At 33.4% G+C, this 20118-nt stretch overlaps 1 protein-coding gene across 1 annotated transcript in view; it reads left to right on the top strand.

Moving 5' to 3' along the window:
* The window catches only part of NBEA (neurobeachin), a 456143-nt gene that overhangs the window by 199345 nt on the left and 236680 nt on the right, over positions 1-20118 (top strand). The window contains exon 34 of the mRNA XM_066313167.1: positions 9809-9870. Within this exon, the coding sequence (XP_066169264.1) occupies positions 9809-9870 (62 nt within the window). The remainder of the gene's footprint in view (positions 1-9808; positions 9871-20118) is intronic.

Consider the following 20118-nt stretch of genomic DNA (forward strand, 5'->3'; position numbering starts at 1 on the left):
TCCCTGAAAGATATATTTCTCATGAGACATAGGAAAATAATCCTTTTCCCAGTAGCCTGAATTCTATGACCAGGTTCTTTACAAAATTAATCTCATTTTGGGCTGGTCACAATTTTTCAGTATATACTCCTTAACTTTCTATCTACTTATCACCTGTTCTTATGACCCAGGCTGAAACATTTTAATTAGTTACCAAATTTGCTAAGTTTCCTTACCAGTCCTGATGATTTAAAGGCATTTCTTCAGTTCATCCTGTTGGATAGGGATTTGCTTGTTTTCGTGCCATCAAGGTTTAAAGAAAGAATCTTGCACAAAAACTATAGACTCAATTAACTTGAGAAACTACTACACTTGAATTTTAAAAATATACCTGTTTATAGAGCCTTTTTTGATGGGAAAAATGTTAATTATAGTGTAAACATTAATAAGCCATCTAGCTTGATTTACCTAGATATTAACAGAGTCCCTACCTACCTGGGATTATTTTTGCAAGAAATAAGATACTATTTTTTTTCTGTGCTCAGTGCAACTTTATATTAAATTTTACCTCCTTCATAAAAAGATCCTCGGATCTGCTCAACATCTATTCTCTTATATTGTATTTTTTTCTGTTGGTTTGTAGAATTTTATGATTCAGTCTTTTCATGCTTCTTGTCTGTGGAGATTTTCTTGCAATGAGAAAACCTCATGCCGAAAGAACTTGTCAGACAACAGAGACAGTTGTGATATGTCAAATTAAGATGGCAAAGCGATGTCAAAGCAGGTCTAGGGAGAGCCTATAACAATGTTACTGTCAAGTAAATAAAGAAAACTGAAACACAAGAAATACAAGTTATTTCAAGAGATCTATGACTGTGGAGGGATTTTTTATTTTTGAGAGACACTGTTTCAGAATGATTACGATTTGTCAGTAGGGCTTCAGGATAGAAGGGAGATCTGATGGCTGCCAACTAAGGTCAGCAAAGTTCACCTTGGAGATTTTTGTTTTCCTTTTCTTGTTATGAAATTCTCAGGAAACATTTATATTTATACAAAAATTAGTTTTGCTGCTCAGGAGGTCACATCTGCTTAAAACTGGGGTCATTTTGGCCTTAGAAATTTCAGAAGCTACATGAGCTCTGAGGTTTTGTTGTACTCCCTCTTTATAACTGCACTGGTTCACAATGTGGCCTCAATAATGCCAAAGAAATTAAATATAAGGAAGTAAGGAGGATCAGTAATAGTAAGTAGTTTTATTGCTGTGCAGCTTAACCTTTTCTCACCATCCTTTTTTTGTCATTTACCAGGAACATATTTCAGCTTTGTCATACCAGAATGATAATTCTCCCCCTAATAATAACAAAGAATGTAACAAAAAACCTAGAAGGAAATAATAGAAAGAAGAAAACAGAAAGAAATTCCTATGTTTACCATAAGAGGAGAGAAACAAAAAGGAATAAGCTCATAAAATAGGCCATCAAATAGGAATAAGTTATAGACTGAAGCTAAGAAAAAATTCATAAACTTCAAGAGTAAAAATAGAACTTCATTCCTAAGAAAAACATAACATTGAGTAATAGGAAATTTTCAGGGAAATCCTGATATTCTGGAGGCTGTTATTTGGGGTCATACCAATGATGCATATTTTGAAGGATGTCCCTTTTGACAACCTTAGAAAGACTTGGGAAAGGTTCTTGACATGAGCAGAAAGCACCATTGTTGTAGTGATAGTGTAAAGTATAAATGTTTACCCGTGTTAGTGAGTGAAATTTATGTCCTTACTTCTGCTTCTATAGTTCTTTGAAAATATTTCACTACTGAAATAATACTTCCAAAATGTATTTCCTGTAACTCAGATTTGAGACAATGTGAAAGACCAAGAAAAGAAGAGAAAGAGAGGTAGATGTTCCTTCATTTAAATAAGAAAATCTCTTTTTTTCCATGTATTAAATATGCTTCAACTTCTTTGGCATCACTTGTTTTCATTTAGTTTTTTTTCTATAAATTTAATCAAAAAATTGGCAAGTTTTTCAGGAAGGGAATGACATAAAAATACCATGTGACAAAACTTAAAAAAATATTTTAAATTGTCACATTTGAAATTAATTTTTAAATGTCTTTATCAATTAATATTTTTCTTACTTCGTCCATTGAATTAAAATGTACCTAGCAGCAGCTGTGGTGGAAATTTATTGGCAATTCTGAGCCACTTATTTGAATAATATCATAGTATAAAGAGGAAAATTAGAAGACTTTCAGGATACTATTTGAATTCTCACATTGGACTGTTTAGTTTTGGAGGAAAAAACTGGAATGCTTTTTATTGAGATTCTTTCTAGATAAATAAGAGTTTGAGATTTTCTAAAACTTGTAGTTGTAGGTATTTTCCAGGCTTCTGCTGAAAAAAATGTTTACAACTTACTCAAGTCTACCTGAAAATGAAGTACATTTTGATGGAAAAACAATAATTCCATTTTACAGACCTTTTCAAGATATTTTAGTTTGATCAACTGCACTGCAGTGTGATCATTGACTTGGACGTTTTTACCTGTAGTCTAGAAGAAGACTTTAGATGATGAGGACATACATTTAATTTACAAATAAATTCTAGTAAAACAGTGTCATACCATTAAAAAAAAATCTGCTTCCATTAAATTTAACAGGGTATTGTTTTCCTATAATTAGAATTTGTGTTGAATTCTTTTATATAAAAGAATATTTTTGTGTTACTCTTTTTTTGTTGTTAATGCTGATTAGAACAATTTCTCAATCAATACATGATTGATGTAAATCTGTAGATCTGTTCTGTTATAGAACTTGGATAAGCAAATTATTTCACTCTGCCACCATATTTGGAAAAAATTGGGAAGATATTTGGAAAGAGTTCTGTCCAAAGAAATACTGTTTTAAGAGAAGGATAGTGAAACACAAATGCATATATTGAGTAAATCCCAATGGTGTACTGGCCAAATCAAAAATTACCACAGTAATTAAATGAAAAACTGAATCAGTTTTGGAAATCTTCTATGGTATATCAAATTGAAAAGTGGTAGTGGATTTTATTTTGTAGTTGAAGTGGTCTCCTCTTCATTTGATTAATGAGAATTTGTGCATACCATTACACAAAAAGGAAAATTGTCAGAAAATCCACAGGTTAGCATAAGGTTGGACTCTTCAGAGTAGTGTGACTCTCTAGCATGAGTTTTGTCAATATCATTACAGCTCATGGGATTACTGTACAAAAGTCTGTAATTTTAAAAACTAAATCATGTATGTGTTGTAAAAAATCCCCTCTCTGTGGGTACACTCTCAAGGGTTTTTGGCATTCTCTGATTCCATCTGGATGTTTTCCAGTCCATATTTAGATTCCTTTTTAGTAACTGCAGTGGTGAAGAAGTTTAGATTTTCTCACTTAATAAAATAATTCAAGAAACTATTACATACCATTCTTACTCTTTTAATTATTATGCCAGTAATAAGGTCTATTTTATTTTACAAATCTCTACTAAAAGGGCTGACCCATTTGAGTTGGGTTTGGGAAAATTGAAATCCCTAAGATGTCCCTTCTGAAGATTTATGATGAAATTTTAAAGGTATTCCATTTGATAACGTGGATGATACCTTTCCTAGATTTCCAGGTACCAGATAAAAAGAATATTGGTTGTACTTTCACCATAACAAAAAAATATTTTAAGAATTTTAACTGGCTGGATCAACTAAAAAACACTGAGTCGAATTCACATTCACTGTATTTTTCTGTGTCACTCTTCTGTCCTGTAAAGGAGATTTGCCCATACAAAGAATGGTCTGGAGTACTAATACAGCCATCCTTCATGGTCCCTAGAGCTGGTGGTAATGTCAGTCAAGGCTGCTGAAGGGATTGTTAAATCCATAACCCTGACTTTGTTATTTTAGTGAGTTACAGTCTTTGGAATAGTGTTTTCTTTCATCTAGTAAAAGCAAAGTTATAGTTATTTTGCAGCATGGCTGTGATTTCCATCTGCAGACTTCGTGTAAATCCTGAATATTTCCCTGCCTTTGCTTTTCGTAAATTAAGGCCATTAGTGTAATTTAAATGCCTACAAAATATGTGACATATGTATGGTTCTAAAACCAATTTTGAGTGTAATCGTGCGACACTTTGTATTCTGTTTAATACATATCTTCCTCCAGCCCCCCCAATAATTGCTTGGTTTGGAATAAGAACATCTGTTGTTGCAATTTAAGTTTTGCATACTTAGCATTTACTTTCAAAATTTTCACCAATCTTCTATTTTCTCTTCATACTCTCTCATTTCAGATCTGTAGGGCACTCCCCAGGAACTTGATAATTCATGAAAAGCATAGATTTGAATCTAATTTTCTCTAAGTGACAGCCTATGAAAGAGAGGGAATAATGTAGATTTAAAATATCCAAGTAACTTTTTTGGTCAAAAAAGGAGTCATAAGGTTATTTCTTTGGTTATAAATTGTATTTAGAAATATGTTTCAAGAAATTGTATGCCAGATTCTGCTGGCAGAAGAGGCTTAGCAAAAACAAATAAATTTTAAGGAAAACTCACACTTCCAACCAGAATATCACTATTACATTTTTCCTAGTAGTTTCACAGCCAAAATGTGCTTTAGTTTCTGTGCCCAGTGAGAAATGTCCTTGAAACTTCGTTGTGCAATTTCTAACAAATGCTGAACAAAGTATAAGGGAATAATCTATCAAAAATGAAAACCCAATTTGTGAGTGGTAATTACAGGTAGAAAATTTCTACTCTGTCTCATGGCACAGAAATCACTGACGATTATGGGAAGAGATATTGCAGTATGAATGACCCATAATTATTATTAACAATTTGAAACAATACAGTTTTGTTTAAGGTACATGGAAGACTATATCACTAGGAAAAAGGAAAAAAAAAAAAACTTACCTTAGGAAAAAAAAATGTTACAAAGAAGAATTACAGTGTTTTCTGATTTTCTTTTTTGCCTATTTTTAGGTCTTTTTGCCTCTTTCTAGGTAAAATTTACACTCTTTTCATGTGTTACTAAAATAATGAACTTAATAGCATGTATGTATTTTTTCGTAAGCATCTTGTACTATACAAAGCTCCTGTAGTTTTGATGACATGCTGTAGAGGAGTAATAAAGACCAATTTTTTTCTGTCAACTTAGTTAAATGAATTAAACTTTCTCAGACATTTTACCTTGCCATGCCTGAGATTTTTCAGATAGGCAGAAGCTATAATTAAGTGCAAGATTTCTGCAGGCTCTAAAGTTTTGTTAATTGCATCTTTTTTTTCTAAGTTGAACATGAGCTATAAAAACATTTAGGTTTTGTTTTTGCTAGTATTACAATTGATTCCAGTTCCAATAAGGGTTTAAGTTGACACAAAGTAAAATCATTGAAAGAAAATGCAGGCAAACCTTGATAAATACCAGATGAAATTGTGGTGGTATTCAGTTAGACTCATACACACATTGTATTAATAATAATAAAAAGAAGTTCAAAACCATGATCTTATTTCATAAGGATTTTTTTTTAAAATTGATTTTATCAGCCTACATTGTATTTCTTCAAAATGGAAATTCACACTGACTATTTCAGCATGGTGATTTGAAGTTTTGAACCCATGACTTCATTAATGCCACAGGCATGACTAAAACAGTATAGTTGAAATTAATCTTTTTTTAGACATTAATAAGTCATAGTGAAAAGAAATAATTAGCATATCTTTGGGCCAACAGAAGAACACTGAAAAAGAAGTCAAGTAAACCAGAGCATTTCAAGATAATTGCCAGGCATACATCATTTATTCCAGATTAGCCAAGGTCATGCACTTGATGCTCCCGATTTTTGCATCCATATATGTGGTCATTGTTGCCATCAAATTGCTGAATTTTGATGGCTATATTTAATGGACTGAGAATAGACCACGAAGAAAAGTACTAAGAAGAGCAAATGTGAAAAGCACATACTCCATTCAGTTCAACAGTGACCTTTTTAACCTTGCTATATGCAGGAAATATCCACTTGTATTTTAGTAATTACATTAGCTTCCTTAATGGCATTTGATACAGATGGTATAGGAAGAACTTATCTGCAGCTAAAGAATGCAAGCAACAGTTTTGGTTTGAGTGGCAAATACTTTTTCTCATTAGAGCTAAGGAGGGAAAAGAGAACTGAAAATAGATTTGTGTGCTCTCTTCAATCAGAGAAGCCATTATTTTTCCAAGCTCATTATTTTTTTTTTCTCATTATGTTAAAACTAATAAAATTTTGCACAAAGTAAAAACTCAGTTGAACCCTGCAAAGCTATAAAAGAGGAAGAAAAAATACAGTTGTTAGCACATTTGGAACTTAGAAAATCAATAGGAAGATTGATATTTATTCTAATTCATACTACAAGTTCTATTTTTAGTTTTATGAAAAGACCTCAACCAGTTTATGTCTTCTGTACTATCTGAAAAATGAGAGGAGAACTTTCCTACCCATCTTTTAATTTTTGTCTGTCAGGATATAGACTGTGCACTGAGGGAAATTTTTATTGTTCTTGTGCTATGCCAAAAGAAATGAGTCAATTCACAGAATTTGGGCTCCTAGAAGAGAAGAGGGTGCAAATTTAGAAACTGAAATAATAATAAAATTATCCTTTTTTTTCTGGTCTATGAAGGAAAATTTAAATAGGACAGGGATTTTGGTTCTTCCTAAACTTCCTCTTGCAGCTTTTGATGGTGTGGGAACTTCATAAAGCAACCAGAGATTGCATTCTGGCAGTTTTTCCTAATAGGAAGAAATGGATCTGTCCTCCATCAGGACTGTTTTTATCATTCTTTACTATTGACTGCACAACTCTGACAGTAGATTTTGAAGATTAATTGTGTTTTGCGTAACAGGAAAAAAATCGTTATTTATTTCAAATCTTAACTGCTCAATCAGGAAGAAGCAAAAATGAGAAGAAGCGCAATAGATCCCTTGGCAGCTAGGATGGAGGAAATGGAGCATATAATGGAGGGTACACACTTTTCCCTGTGGTTTGAGTGAAAAGAGTCCCTGAAGTAGAATTAGGGGGCTGATAAGTAAGAAATTCATAAAGCAAAATAGTGGCCCTGCTATGAATGCTTCACATTTTTGTATTCTGTTTAGGAATGAATAAGTACTCAAGGGTGAACAGAAAGTATTTCTGTTTCTATTTCCTTCTTAGTGACCATCAGCGTGCACAGGATTCTCCATTTTCTGTCTGGGCGACTCCCAGTTCTGCTTATTTATAAGTAGAGAGTTGCATGCTTAATTTCTGCAGTAGACTGAGACAAACTTCACTGACACCATGACCTTCTTTAATGAGGCTTTCCTGTCTCTCTATTTTCATATGAGAAAAGTACTACAGTCTCTTAAGATAATTGTTTCTTTTTGACATGAACACTAGCTTCTTTTAATACTAGTGATTATGAGTGGTGTTAATGGCTGTTACCAATGGATTGTTTCTTCAGAAGGCAATTAAAGAGCTGGTTATAACTAAGGGGTCTTCTGATGTGCTAACCAGATGTCAGATCTATATCCTTCTCTTTCTTTTTCTGAATTTCACCAAGATCAGTTTGATTCTCCTTTCCAGTGCTGGAATGCTACATCCAAGCTTACAGTTGATTGGATGTGATATATAAAAATTATCAGGTAATGTCCAGAGGAATAATGAAAATATATCAGTTTGAGGTCAGATGACCCATATCATTATTAAATTATTAAAAAGTTAGGTAGAGTGTTTAAAAATTCTTATTGTAAATAGATAATCTTGGTCTAATTATGACTCCTTCAAACAGAGTCATGTTTTGTCATGTCTGCAACTGTGTGTTATTAGGACTAGATCATCATTGTTATCAGGATGATAATCATGAGTATTTATTCTAGATTTCTGCCATGTTAGGCATGTTTGTTTCAGTCCACACACACAAAAATTTTTGGTATTTTTTTGAAGCAGCACAAGAATTCCCAACTGTCTCTGAAAGTTAAGAACTTCTAATTTAGTTAATTAAGCCCCAAAATATTCATTATATGCTTCTCTTCAAAGCATATATTTTATATCAAGTTTTCCTTTTGAAACCTGGTGAAGATACAAAGACATTACTGCTGATGCATAATAACTTTTGTTTAATTTAGTCGGTTTCTTTTTCATAACTATGTATGGTGCTTATTCTGCATACATTTGTTCTTTTGATGTAAAATCAGAAGTACAAACATGTGCAAATTTAGAAAACTAGCATGGGGATAGGTTTCCAAGAGCATTATTTTGTCTTAGTCATGTTTTAGTACACCTGTGGTCTGATTTTGAAAGATGATAAGTGAGTTTGTGCAGAAAAGGGGTTTGTTTGTTCTTGTTTTGGGGGTTTTGTTTGGTTTTCGGTTTTTGTGGGTTTTGTTTAGTTTTTTGGGGAGAGGGGGGAGTTGGTTTTACAGAAGAGGTAAATTCACAATAAACCAGACAACATTCCGTGATGAGATATTTGCTGTGTCTGCCCTACCTGCAGTGGCTGTGGAGTTCAGTGTTCTGTTTGGATTTTCTTTGTCAGCTTCCAAACAGTGGAGGTAGCCTGCAGGTGATAAGTATCTCATTAATCTTTCCGATCCTCTAGCACTTGAGCATGAGAATAGCTGATCAATTACAGCAATTGTCTCCCTAAATGAGCTTTGCACATCTGCCTCTTATTTCATTAACTGTCTGCCCCTCTATCTGATAGAATGGAAGCCTAGTGGCTTCTTACAGCTTGTTCTATGTTACTGTACAATAAGAATGGGGTTGTTAGCAAAATGGGCACAAAAGGGTATTTATCCACTACCCGAAATAAATATACATGCTATCCTGTAGCAGTGCTTTTTTCTCTAGTCACTGTTTGTAGAAACCTTTTTAAAGAGTATCAGTTTGTTTTCCAGCCACCTATTTAGAACTTACTTGTAAGCTTATTTGTAAATTTATCATTTTTATAACAAAGCCAAAGTGTTTCCGTTCCCTAAAGCATGTCAATATGGTTTTAGATAATAGAAGCTAGCACGTGTAGAGTTAACAGTAGAAATGAAATTTCCTGCAAGTGTCCTTACAATGCATCTTTAAAATACTTAGATATGAAAGGCATCCTTCTCTCAGAGAGTAAATTTACATTTCCAAAGCTGCAAACGAGTATTTGCAATAGTGACAATGTTATTTGGTATTTATTATTTTAATTAAGTACAAAACAATGAGTAGCAGTTAGACTACATAATTCAAGGTTTGTTTTAAGAAATATGCCCTAAAAATTATGGGGTTTGATTTTAATAAAAATAGGATTTCACATGAATGCCTCTTTCATTACTACTCAAGCTTTCAATTACAGGACAATCAATTACCAGATGAAAATTAAAATAATGTCAAAGCAGAGGCTTTATTCTTTACCTGTTATTAACTGATTACTTTATTCTTACAAATTTGCATGATTTAATATTCAAAAGCTGTTTACTCATGTTTATCATACATTAAATTGCTTTGGGTTATACCAATATTTATTTATTTATTTATTTATTTATTTATTTATTTATTTATTTATTTATTTATTTTAATAGCTAAGCTAAATGCCAAAACTAGTTAGAAGACATTTTATCCTGAAGTGGTCTAGGTTATTCCAGGTGATTCTTATTAACATTTAAATATTCTTGAAAGTGAAATGCTCAGTTAATTGTGCTTGAAACTTGTTTTAGTCAGTTTGAGTTATAAAAAAATATGTATTTTTTATAGTTTATGGATTTCTGGAACCATGGAGCTATAATATCAAAATATCACCATCTTTTAAACTAATTTTTGACTGTTTATTGCAGGCCTTGTTTGTATGAAGTCGAGTACTTCAGTGGTTGAACTGGTTATGCTGCTTTGTTCACAGGTAAGACATTATCTGGCTTTGATTGTATTAATTTCCTTGTATAATCACTGCCAGCCAAAGAAATGTAGCTGGTAGTTTGTGTCATTCTTCCATTTGATTACCAAAAAAAAAACCCAAATTAGTTTCTTATGTTGATATATAAATTGTCATTTTTTTATATATACATTCTATAGTTTTTCTATATTCGCAGGGTATAAAAGGTATATCTGCATTTATGTTCTCAAAGTTTATGGATGTATATTACGCATTTTCTCTGTGTATGAGCTCTCCTTCTTCAGGCCTGTTCTTACTGAACAGTTGAAATCTGCCTTTGAATTAGTAATTTTTTAAAACTTTACTTTGTGCTGACTTTATTTCTTTTGATATACATGACATAACATTGAATATTTTAAGTAGCCGTCAGTATAAAAAAAGCAGAGGATCATGGATTAGGTAGTCCTCAAGAACTGGCAGAAGCAGAACATTTCTATATAAAAATTCTGTGGTTAATTATTGGGGTTTTAATACAGCAGTAAGGATTTTCTCAGAAATCCAAATTAATTAATGTTTTGGAATGCTTTCAAAAATATAATATTGGAAGCTAGTTTCTCATCCTGTTTGGATTATTCATATCTCAATTTTCATATTATTTGTTTTGATAGAAGTGTTGTTGGCTAATATTGTGTATATACTCTTTACTTTAAACTGCCATTAAGACGTTATCAGCAAGCATTTTAGACCTTTATTCACTTTGTCGAATGTAAGAAAAATATTATTTCCTAACAGATCCAAATGGCTTTACAACTTTTTATACTTCTCTAAAAACTTGCAACAACATTTCATTAACCAGGTTCCCCATAGAGCTATAGTACCAGTTTAACTCAAAACAAGTTTGTGTATAAAATAGCCAGGTTAATTTATTATATAATAATCCATGAAAATTACTTCTTTGTAGCTTTTCTTAAGCATTCATTACTGCACATTGACAGCATACACCAAAAATATACTATAAACAAAGGTGTTTCTAGGAACAATTGAAATGCAGATCTACTTTTGAAAATAATAAGCATTTACAACTGGTTTTGGGCAAGAGTGTTCCAACTTACCTTGCCTGTATGTAGATTGCATTTCTTCAAGCTTGTATCATAAGGAAATCATTAAATCTTGTTTTCCTTTTTTTTTTTTTTTTTTTTTTTTCCTCTTGCTTTCTTTTTTCTTCCTCTTTTAGAGGGGTATCAGTTAGGGAAAAGTAGAAGAAAAATACATCCCTAGCATGAATCCTCAGTGGGATTTCAACTTCGAACCTTCTCTAGCAGGGCATTTGAAAAATTTGTTACCTAATGGTGAAGTCCTGGGTTCCAAAAAAAATTCCGAAATATCCATTAAGGCTTTTGAGTTCAATGTTCATGTCAGACAAGTTTTTTCTTTTATTTTTAGCAGCTCTTGAAATATTTTTTTCGAGGGAAGGAATAACTTACAGTCCTTTCTCCCCTAGCCTTTGGTTTTACTGCAGTTCTCAGGAATAAAGTGGAATGTAGCATTAGGGTCTAGTGTCTTTGATGGCCTCATCATCTAATCATAGGTTTAACATTACTCATTTGCTGGCTCCAGGAATTCCTGCCATTAAGGGCCCTAGAGATGAAACTTTGCCTCAAATATTGATTGAAAGGAAGAGAGAGAAATTTAAGCTCTTTCTGCAATGCTCTTTCTTTAGACAGCTCAGTAAAGCTATGTTACAAATGCAGCAAAAATCAATTTGTTATTTTTATGACTACTATACATGTTGGCCTTTATTTCAAAGTATTTTAAAAATAAGATTCACTTTTTACCTGGAATAATGGGAAGAGCCTAATCATTTTGAATATTCAAACATTTATTTTCTGTAATATTTGCTTGAATGAACTCTTTTCCATCTACCTAATTACTTGGGGAAATTGCACGCTTTTAGTTTTTATACCCCATCTAATACTTCAGGGTCATTTCCTTGTCTTCTAAATAAGGATGATTTTGTCTCCTGGTGTCCATTTATTAGTAAACACTTCAGGAGCTGATGCTGTAGAGTTTGTTGGGGGAGTCATGGTAATTGTTTCTACAGGAACTGGTCAACGGGGGGCCATAGTGGTGCAAATTGCAGTCTCCTCCCCCTCACCTTCCTGACCCCTGGAATATTCTTCTGAACAGTTGCATCTCCACAGAATATAGTGGTTTGTCCTGTAGGTGTAAACAAGCCAGTCTGTACTTCTGTTCATCTACAGGGAAGATGTTTTGGTTTTTATTTTTTGGGGTTTTTTGGGTACGTTTGGGGTTTCTTTGGTGTGTTTGGTTTGGTTTGGGTTTTTTTGCTATTTATGTTTTAAAACTATCTGTCAAAAGAAAACATGAGATAAATTGCATGAAAATACTAATACATAAAATGGCTTTAAGAAAATGACAGCCAAATATTATCCAGCCTAATGTTAGCAGAACTTGGAATTAGGATCATAGGAGATGTTGTCCACAGCAAATGAGGATAACTCATCTCTATATAAAGAAGAGATAGTGCTACCTGACTTCGTCCTTATGACAAATTAAGTAATATTAACTGGAAAGACTGCATAAAATATATAGCTTATGGGTTTTTAATAATCCCACTGTAAATAGGGCTTTTCTTCCTTACATGGGTAAACCCTTCATATTCAAATTGACATTTTACAGATTATGTGGGCAAATTTGAAATGTGTCATTTAAAAGATAGATGATGATAATAAAAGCCTTTGAAAAGTACAATTTTGTTTGCACAGAACAGAGTAACTTTAGACATTGAAAAGGAAAGGGAAATGCAAAGTTTGTTTTCCTTTCATTTGCTACAGCAAATTAGCTGCTTTTATGCTTTTTATGTTGGAAATTCCATGTTAACGACTACAGATTAGCAAGGATGTCAGAATTTTTTTTCTTATCTGAGCTCCTGAATAAAATCAACATTGCCAGCGGCTCACATCCAAGGTATGGTCTAAATTTACATGAAATATCACATTACAAATGTCTGAAGGTACATGTCATGGATAATTCAGTTCATATGGGCAGCCTTTTAGGCTCTGAGGGATATGCAATCAAGCCTTTCCCCCAAAGGAATTTGGAGTCTCTGTAAAAAATACATTTAAAGTTTTAAAGGAACTCCTGTATGGATGGTACATCATTTGTAGGTTTGAGGAAGAACAAAAAGCACTAGTCTGTGTTTTCAGAATTTTTCTTGTACTGTAACATGTGTTGTATTTTTTCCTAGCAACACTTAATGCACTAGATTAAAATTTAGGGTAATTTGACGGTTCTCTTTTCTGTATTTCTTAAATAAACCATAATTGCACATGCAAGTACTTGAAAAATATTTTCTAGGTAATTGATAACAAACATGTAATGACTTTCACTTTTCCTAGAATAGGCATTTTTATTTGGATTTAGTCTATTTTATCACAAAATGGATGAAGATGTGTTATGTTTGACAAGATCTGTGCTTGATTAGCTGGTCTTTGTTCCCTCAGCCTAGGTGAGCATGTCACAGCTGTGTTGCTTGTTGGAGTGGCAGATTTCTTCAATAAGCCATGCAGTTTAAGAATAATGCATCAATTTTTGCAGTTCCTTCTTACATTAGATTTAGATTTCAATTACTTTTTCATATCCCTTTTTTTTTCCCTAACCAAAACACTACAATAGTTTCTAATTACTTCCAGATCTTTTGCGGATTCTTCTCTTTGCGGAGACAGCTTTTGAAAAAATTGAGTAGTTGTGTCTCAAAGGAGTTCTGTCTCAGGCCACTTGTATTTTTCTGTATCCTATCTATTAACAAGGGAAATTTATTTTCTTAAAAAGAAAATACTGTCTTATTATTTAAGACATCTTGTTACTCAGTCTGTTTAAAAATGTAATTATTATAAGGATAAATGCCTCATTGTCCTAAGTGGCAGAAAAAAATTGGAATAATATCAAGAAATTTATCCCCCTCCAAGGAGAAGTGTAAAAACAATGAACAAGAAAAAATATACCCTAAAAGACGTGCCTGGCTGGTGTAAATTCAAAGGGAATCCTCGGAGAGAAAATTTGGTGGTTGTTTTATCTCTGAGAAAGACCCATCAACCAGGCACTTCAGGCATTTCAGTAGACAGCAGCACATCGAAATGTGCATTCTGCCTCAGAGTGTATGGGATGGGCTCTTCAGAAACTAGCAATTACGCAATACAGACACAAAGAAAAAAAAAAAAAGAAAAGGAAAAAAAAAATCTGGTCCCTACAGTTGACCAGAGGAAGCCCTGAAATGTGCAATTCATACAGTAGAAGCACAGTGCACATGTGCACTGATACTAAACATACTGTATTCAAGGCTTTCTATAAGAGTTTAAGGAGGAAATGTCCAGCTCTGCTGTGCTGAAACCTTTTACTTTCATTATAGATTTTCTTTTTTTGTAATGTTTCTTGTCTGTTTATTCTTGTTGCCAATGTTAGACTCAACTTTAATTATCAAACTTCATGATCTCCCTCTAGAGGTATTCCTAGAGTTCTCATAGTCTATAATTTTTGTTAAATAAGTGATAGCCCTTTCAGAGTAACTCTGATAGCATAACAGTTTCAGAAGTGTTTGCTATTTGTCTTTTTGACACCAACTGCAGTAGCAAAGGCTGAAGATAAGTTAAATAATAATTGCTTCCCTTAAATCTAGGGGAAAAAAAACCCTGCAACTTAATCTACGTAGGAAATAACTTCAGTGATGAAATTAGTGTTGGTTATGTGAATTCCTATGAAGATATAATTTTTTTAAACTCTCGTTCCCTTATCATGAACCAAGCTCAGTGTTTTACCCTTGCTTGAGTTTTCCCATTTGTTCTGCTGCATTATCCACTGTCTCTGTTTTCGTACTAGTGCACATAGGAAACAATGCTGTATATAATATTGATGCAAAAGTCTGAATTAAAATTTGATTTTACAGAGGGGAATGATGCATGGAAACACACGTGCAAACATTCAGAAACTCATTGTTTTAATACTCCTTTTTTCCAGTATATCTTTAAAACATTTATCCTAACAAAGTTCTCTATCTGCTACACTACTTCCATCCTGCGGCTTTTCTGCTAACCCCACTTTCACACCAGTGCTGATATTTACAAGACTAAATCACAAAGACCTGTAAAAACTGCTCAGGCACTTGTTCCCCGGTTTAGTGGGTTAAGCTAAGAGCCGTGTTCAAAAGCCACCAAAGCTACTCAACAAAAAGAATTTAGGATTGAAAAATTGGGAGCACAGAGGAGAAAAAGAGAAAACACAACTCGTGTTTTCGTGGCAGCAAGCTGTAAATTCAGATATCTGCATCTAATGGAATCATACTCTTAGGCTACAGTTTTCGTGGTCAGTTTAGGCTTCTCTCTGGCCAAGATCACACTTGCAGGTGCATCATATCTTCTCCATACCTAGCTCCATATTGCTGCAGATCCCTTTCATCAGTAGATGTAATGATGGACACAGCCAAATCAAACCAAAAATTAACTCCAAGTAAAAAAATTATTTTTAACTGATTATACTTCTAGGGTAGCCATGAAACCAATAGCTTATAGCAGATGGCAGATCAATGGCTGAGGGTCTAAGAAAGACTGCTTCTGTGACAGTCAAGATACAATAAAGGAATTTCGGCATTTGATGGGAGAAGTTTGAGGAAGAGCAAGAAGCTAAAGTGAACAAAAAAACCCCACGGGTTTTGAATATGCTGAGCAAGGCACTAGAAATGTGTATGAAATTGTCAGTAGTGTTGCTCCAAAAAGAGGCATTGTATATTCACATTTTACCACAGGCTCAAATTTCTTCAATAACTTATATCTTTGTAGATGAAGCAAGTACTTTCTATAATATTCTTATCCTATTTGGACTACATAAAGGTCCATCAAGAGGGAAGCAATATTTCTGCTGTGTCCTTAAGCAGTATAAAATATGGTATGGCTTAAATACATACTTAGGTTTTAATGTTGATTTTGGGCTCTTCATAATCCACAGCATGGCCTATACACAAATAAGTTGTTATACACAATGTAAGTTCCAAAATTAATTCTAGTATAACCTACAGGAGAAGCCAAAAAATTTTCCCTCTATATGTTTTGGGGTATTTTTCTCTAAAATTAACTGTTTTGCTGGGAAGAGGGATTTTTGTGGGGCTTTTTTAGATTTTTTTCCCCCCCTCAGCATTTCTTACCTGCTTCAAGGAGATCTGGTAAATGATCTGGAAAACTATTTTCCAAAAGATGATATTTTTTCATTACTTTTTTTTTTTTTTTTTTTTTTAATATACCCTTAAAGTGTATCTGAGAATTTTCTTGCATTGTCCATGTGTGGAATGTCTCCCAGCCCAATCTGTCTTCATCTCTTGGCCATCTGCTTCTGATAATTTAACTTTCAAATGGAAACCATTAGTATATTCTTTCCTACTTGTTGAGCGATTTTACTTTCTTCATCATTCTGTGAGGTGTCCTTACAGATTCCCATACATTCAGGAAACTAATTCTGTGTTTTGCTTTTAGTAATAAGCAGGATTTTTTCTTTTTTTTTTTATCCTGTAGCAGATATTCTGGTCCTTTCTCTTGCTTGTCCTTGTCAGAGTAGTTTTTTCAAAATAATGTCAAAGAACACTCACCAGTGAGATGCTGATCTGAACAACTTCTGGATTCACAGCAAAACAGGCAGAATTAGAAAACTCTAGGAATCAGCTTCTCTGTATTTAATGTGGCAAGGTGTCTTCCCCTCACTTTTCTATAAAGTTGCCTACACAATTGAGGAGGGTCTTAGATCAGGAAGAAATACCTGGAAAGTCAGAGTCAGTTGGTATTTCTTAAAGGGCTGAGAAAGGAGAGAAAGCTCATTACTGAAGCCCATCATTAATACTAATTATACCATAGTTTTCGAGGGCTTCACTGTAATGAAGACAATATGAGGAGTACTTTTCTGTACATTCAAAGATTGATTGATTGGTATTGGGAAGATCTCAAATAGTTATCTATAACATCAAAGAGTAAAAAGTGGACTGGTTAATTGCCATACATTGCATACATGTTGCTAATAATAATTTTAGCATCTCTTAATTGAAAAAATATTTTTCCAGTCAGGAAGTAAGCTCTAGAAGTTGTGGAGATATGTGTATCTTGTAGAAAATATCTTCTATCTGTATTAGAAGATATGCAGAAATTTTACAAGATTATGAATGTTAATTTTCTAAATAAATTTAGCCATTTCCCTAGTGTTGTTGGAATAATATAAATGTTTTTGCAGTTGTGGATTTTTTTTTCTTTTTTCTTCCAAGACACTAATGAAATGTTCCTCTGGGAATGCTTGACTTCATTTTCATGATAAATTGGGCAATTACCACAGGTGATCAGAAGGGCAATGGGTCTGTGTGTTTCCAAGAAAGCAAAAAATTAACATATTATTTAGAGTCAAAAAAATAGAGGAAGAATGAGACTGTGGTCTTGTAAAGCTGTAATCTAAAGCTTTCTATTACCTTTGTTTTATTAAATTCATATTCACGTAAATAGTGTTATGAAAGTTTCACATTCTTCTTCCTGGGATTTGGCCAGAGGCCAAGAGCATTCCAATACTTACAGATTTTTCCTTCCAGGAGGATGTCGTCAGTCATTCTGCAACTTGCTTATTGTGGGAAAAGCCACTTTTAAAATGGATAGCCAATTACAAGAGCCTAAAATTGATCCCAAATTTATTGAAATAGTAATCCAAAAGTATATTTCATTTATCCTCTATCAGTGGTACATATGTGAGTGTGAGAGAAGTATACAGGCAGTGTTACTGGAATTCTTAGATCTGATTCTTATTCCAAGCAATAATGCAAGGTTTTCAGACTCCAAAATCTTTAGGTAAATTCTTCTAGGACTGGTAGGGACAGTTCCATGATCTTAAAAACAGAATAACCACCTCAAAAATTTACGAGACTGTGTCTTGAAATCAGTTTTTCTGTTTTTACTTGCTTTTACCTGCTTTTAATGAACATGGTTTTCTGCCATAAAAAAACCCCACAAAACATTTCTTACATCGTGTAACATTTCTTTTGAGCATTTCCTCCTAAATGAAGCAAAGCAAGTTATTGGTGATTTTTGGATAAGAAGTTATTGGTGATTTTAGGAGGTAACTCCACAACATGGAGTTCAAAACCAAGCTAAATTACATATGTGTTGTAAATTGCAAACACATTTTTATAGTTTCCATTTCCTTCTCCAGATGAAAGCTATCACTTTTTCAGCTCCATACAAGATTTTCTACCAAATACATTCAGGGATCTAGAAAGAAGAAACTTGGTATAACAGAATTTCATCTGTCTCAAAAGGTTTTAATTACAGTGTAGTGATCAAATAATTGAGGTGTTGACTGAGTTATCAATGTCTTAGACTAGAAAATTCACTAAATGTTCAGTATGACAAAAAAAAATTAACTTCAGATCAATTAAAGACATGCAGAAGAGAGAAGTCCAGTGAAGACACAATGAAGACACAGTATCAGCTGTAGTTCCAGGAGAATTGTAGGATGATTACTACACCAGACATCTGTCCATTCAGTAACTGCACTTCTTTGAGAAACTTGAAATTTGACACAAATTTAGACTTCCTTGCAGAAAGTGGAAAGGGTGGCAGAACTCTAAAAATCATTATTCCTTTTTTAAATAACTATACTGCATTATCACAAGATTTTTTTAAAGACATGTTGTAGACATGATGAATAAAAATTTAAAAATTTTAAGCAAAAGATTATTTGGAAAGAAATATATTATAAACTAAAAGAAATTCTTAACATGCCAAATCTAGTTTTTCCTTTTTCACCTCTCCACTACTTTCTTCCAGTGCAAATTTTCTGTTATAAATTTAAGATGCCTGGACTGTTTTTTCCTTTTTTCTTTTTTTGTATGTGTACTTGAGATTGGAGAATTTTAAAGAAAGAGGACTTGGAAAATAAACTTGAAAGTAAAAATTGTAATGGTATCAGACAGTAAATGAATGTACAGCATGTTTTATAAGAAAACCAACTGAATTTCAAGTAGTATCTATACTGTTTTATTCATTTCCTGTCCTCCGCCTGAAGAGTTTCGTAACAGTTTTCAGCCTGAATCTTCTTTCAGGGAGATGGTACTGATGCATTCTTTATGCAATGACACTTTTCAAGCAATGACAGAATAGATTAGGAGGAGAAGTTAAGTGGGGACAGGAAGGTGGCAATTTCCATTATTTTAATAATTTAGTACATTTTCTATTAATAGAATTTAATATAATTTTTCATAATATAAATTATTTACAACAAAGCCATAGTAGAAGTAATTGAACTGAATGTCTAAAGTCATAATGTTTAGTGATTATGTACGAAAACAATTTTTTAATTTATTTATCAATAAAGTTAGAAACTAAGTTTTCACTCTATTTTTAGTACAAAAAAGTGATGTCATCATTCTTGAACACTGTCAGTGTTAGACAGCCTCTGAGTCTTCTGCACCCCACCTTGTTCTGAGTCACCCCCACTGCCCTACCAAGCAGGAGGCCCAAGGAAAGAAAGATCCATGCATTCTTGTATAGAATTAGTTGTCTCAGACATGATTTTGTAAAAGGCTTCTGTTACTTCAGTATTTAATTGCCAAAGTTTTTGAGACATGGAAAAGGCTGCAAGCTGTTGTTTTAAGGCTCAGAAGATTTGTGATATGAGCTACACCAAAACCACATGAGAGGTAGTCGAGTCATTCAAGCACTTAGCTGCTAATAACCAAATGACTATGCTGTGATTCCACTTGGCTGTAGCATAAATCCAGCTACTGTCCCTGCGTCTATTTCATTTGGTGTTTGTTTTTCAGCTTCTTGCATTTTGGGGTTGAAAAAGATTCCTTTGGAATCCAAGGATTCCAAATATAAACAAAATTGCTCCACATCTTAATCCAGTTCTTAAAGTACACGGGATGACATGAATGGCCATGGCAAAGGCAACTGTAATGCTGGCATTGAAAAATGGTATTTTCAATCTATTTTTTAAAAAGCAAAATGGAAAAAAAAAAACCGGGTGCCTCTTCACATACAGAGGTCATCTCACAGGATCATGAATCTGGTATGTTATATTATGCCTGAAAGTGAGAGGAAATTGTGGCAGTAATGATTATTCCCTTAATTGTGGACTAACGGAGGATTGAGAGTCTTTAATAAATCTTGTAGCAGCTGCTTTGTAGTAAAACAGTGCATGAACCATGAATCCTAGTGTCTTTCTGGTTCTGCATCATTA

The sequence above is a fragment of the Sylvia atricapilla genome, chromosome 2 (genome assembly GCF_009819655.1).
Source record: "Sylvia atricapilla isolate bSylAtr1 chromosome 2, bSylAtr1.pri, whole genome shotgun sequence".
Classification (NCBI taxonomy): domain Eukaryota; kingdom Metazoa; phylum Chordata; class Aves; order Passeriformes; family Sylviidae; genus Sylvia; species Sylvia atricapilla.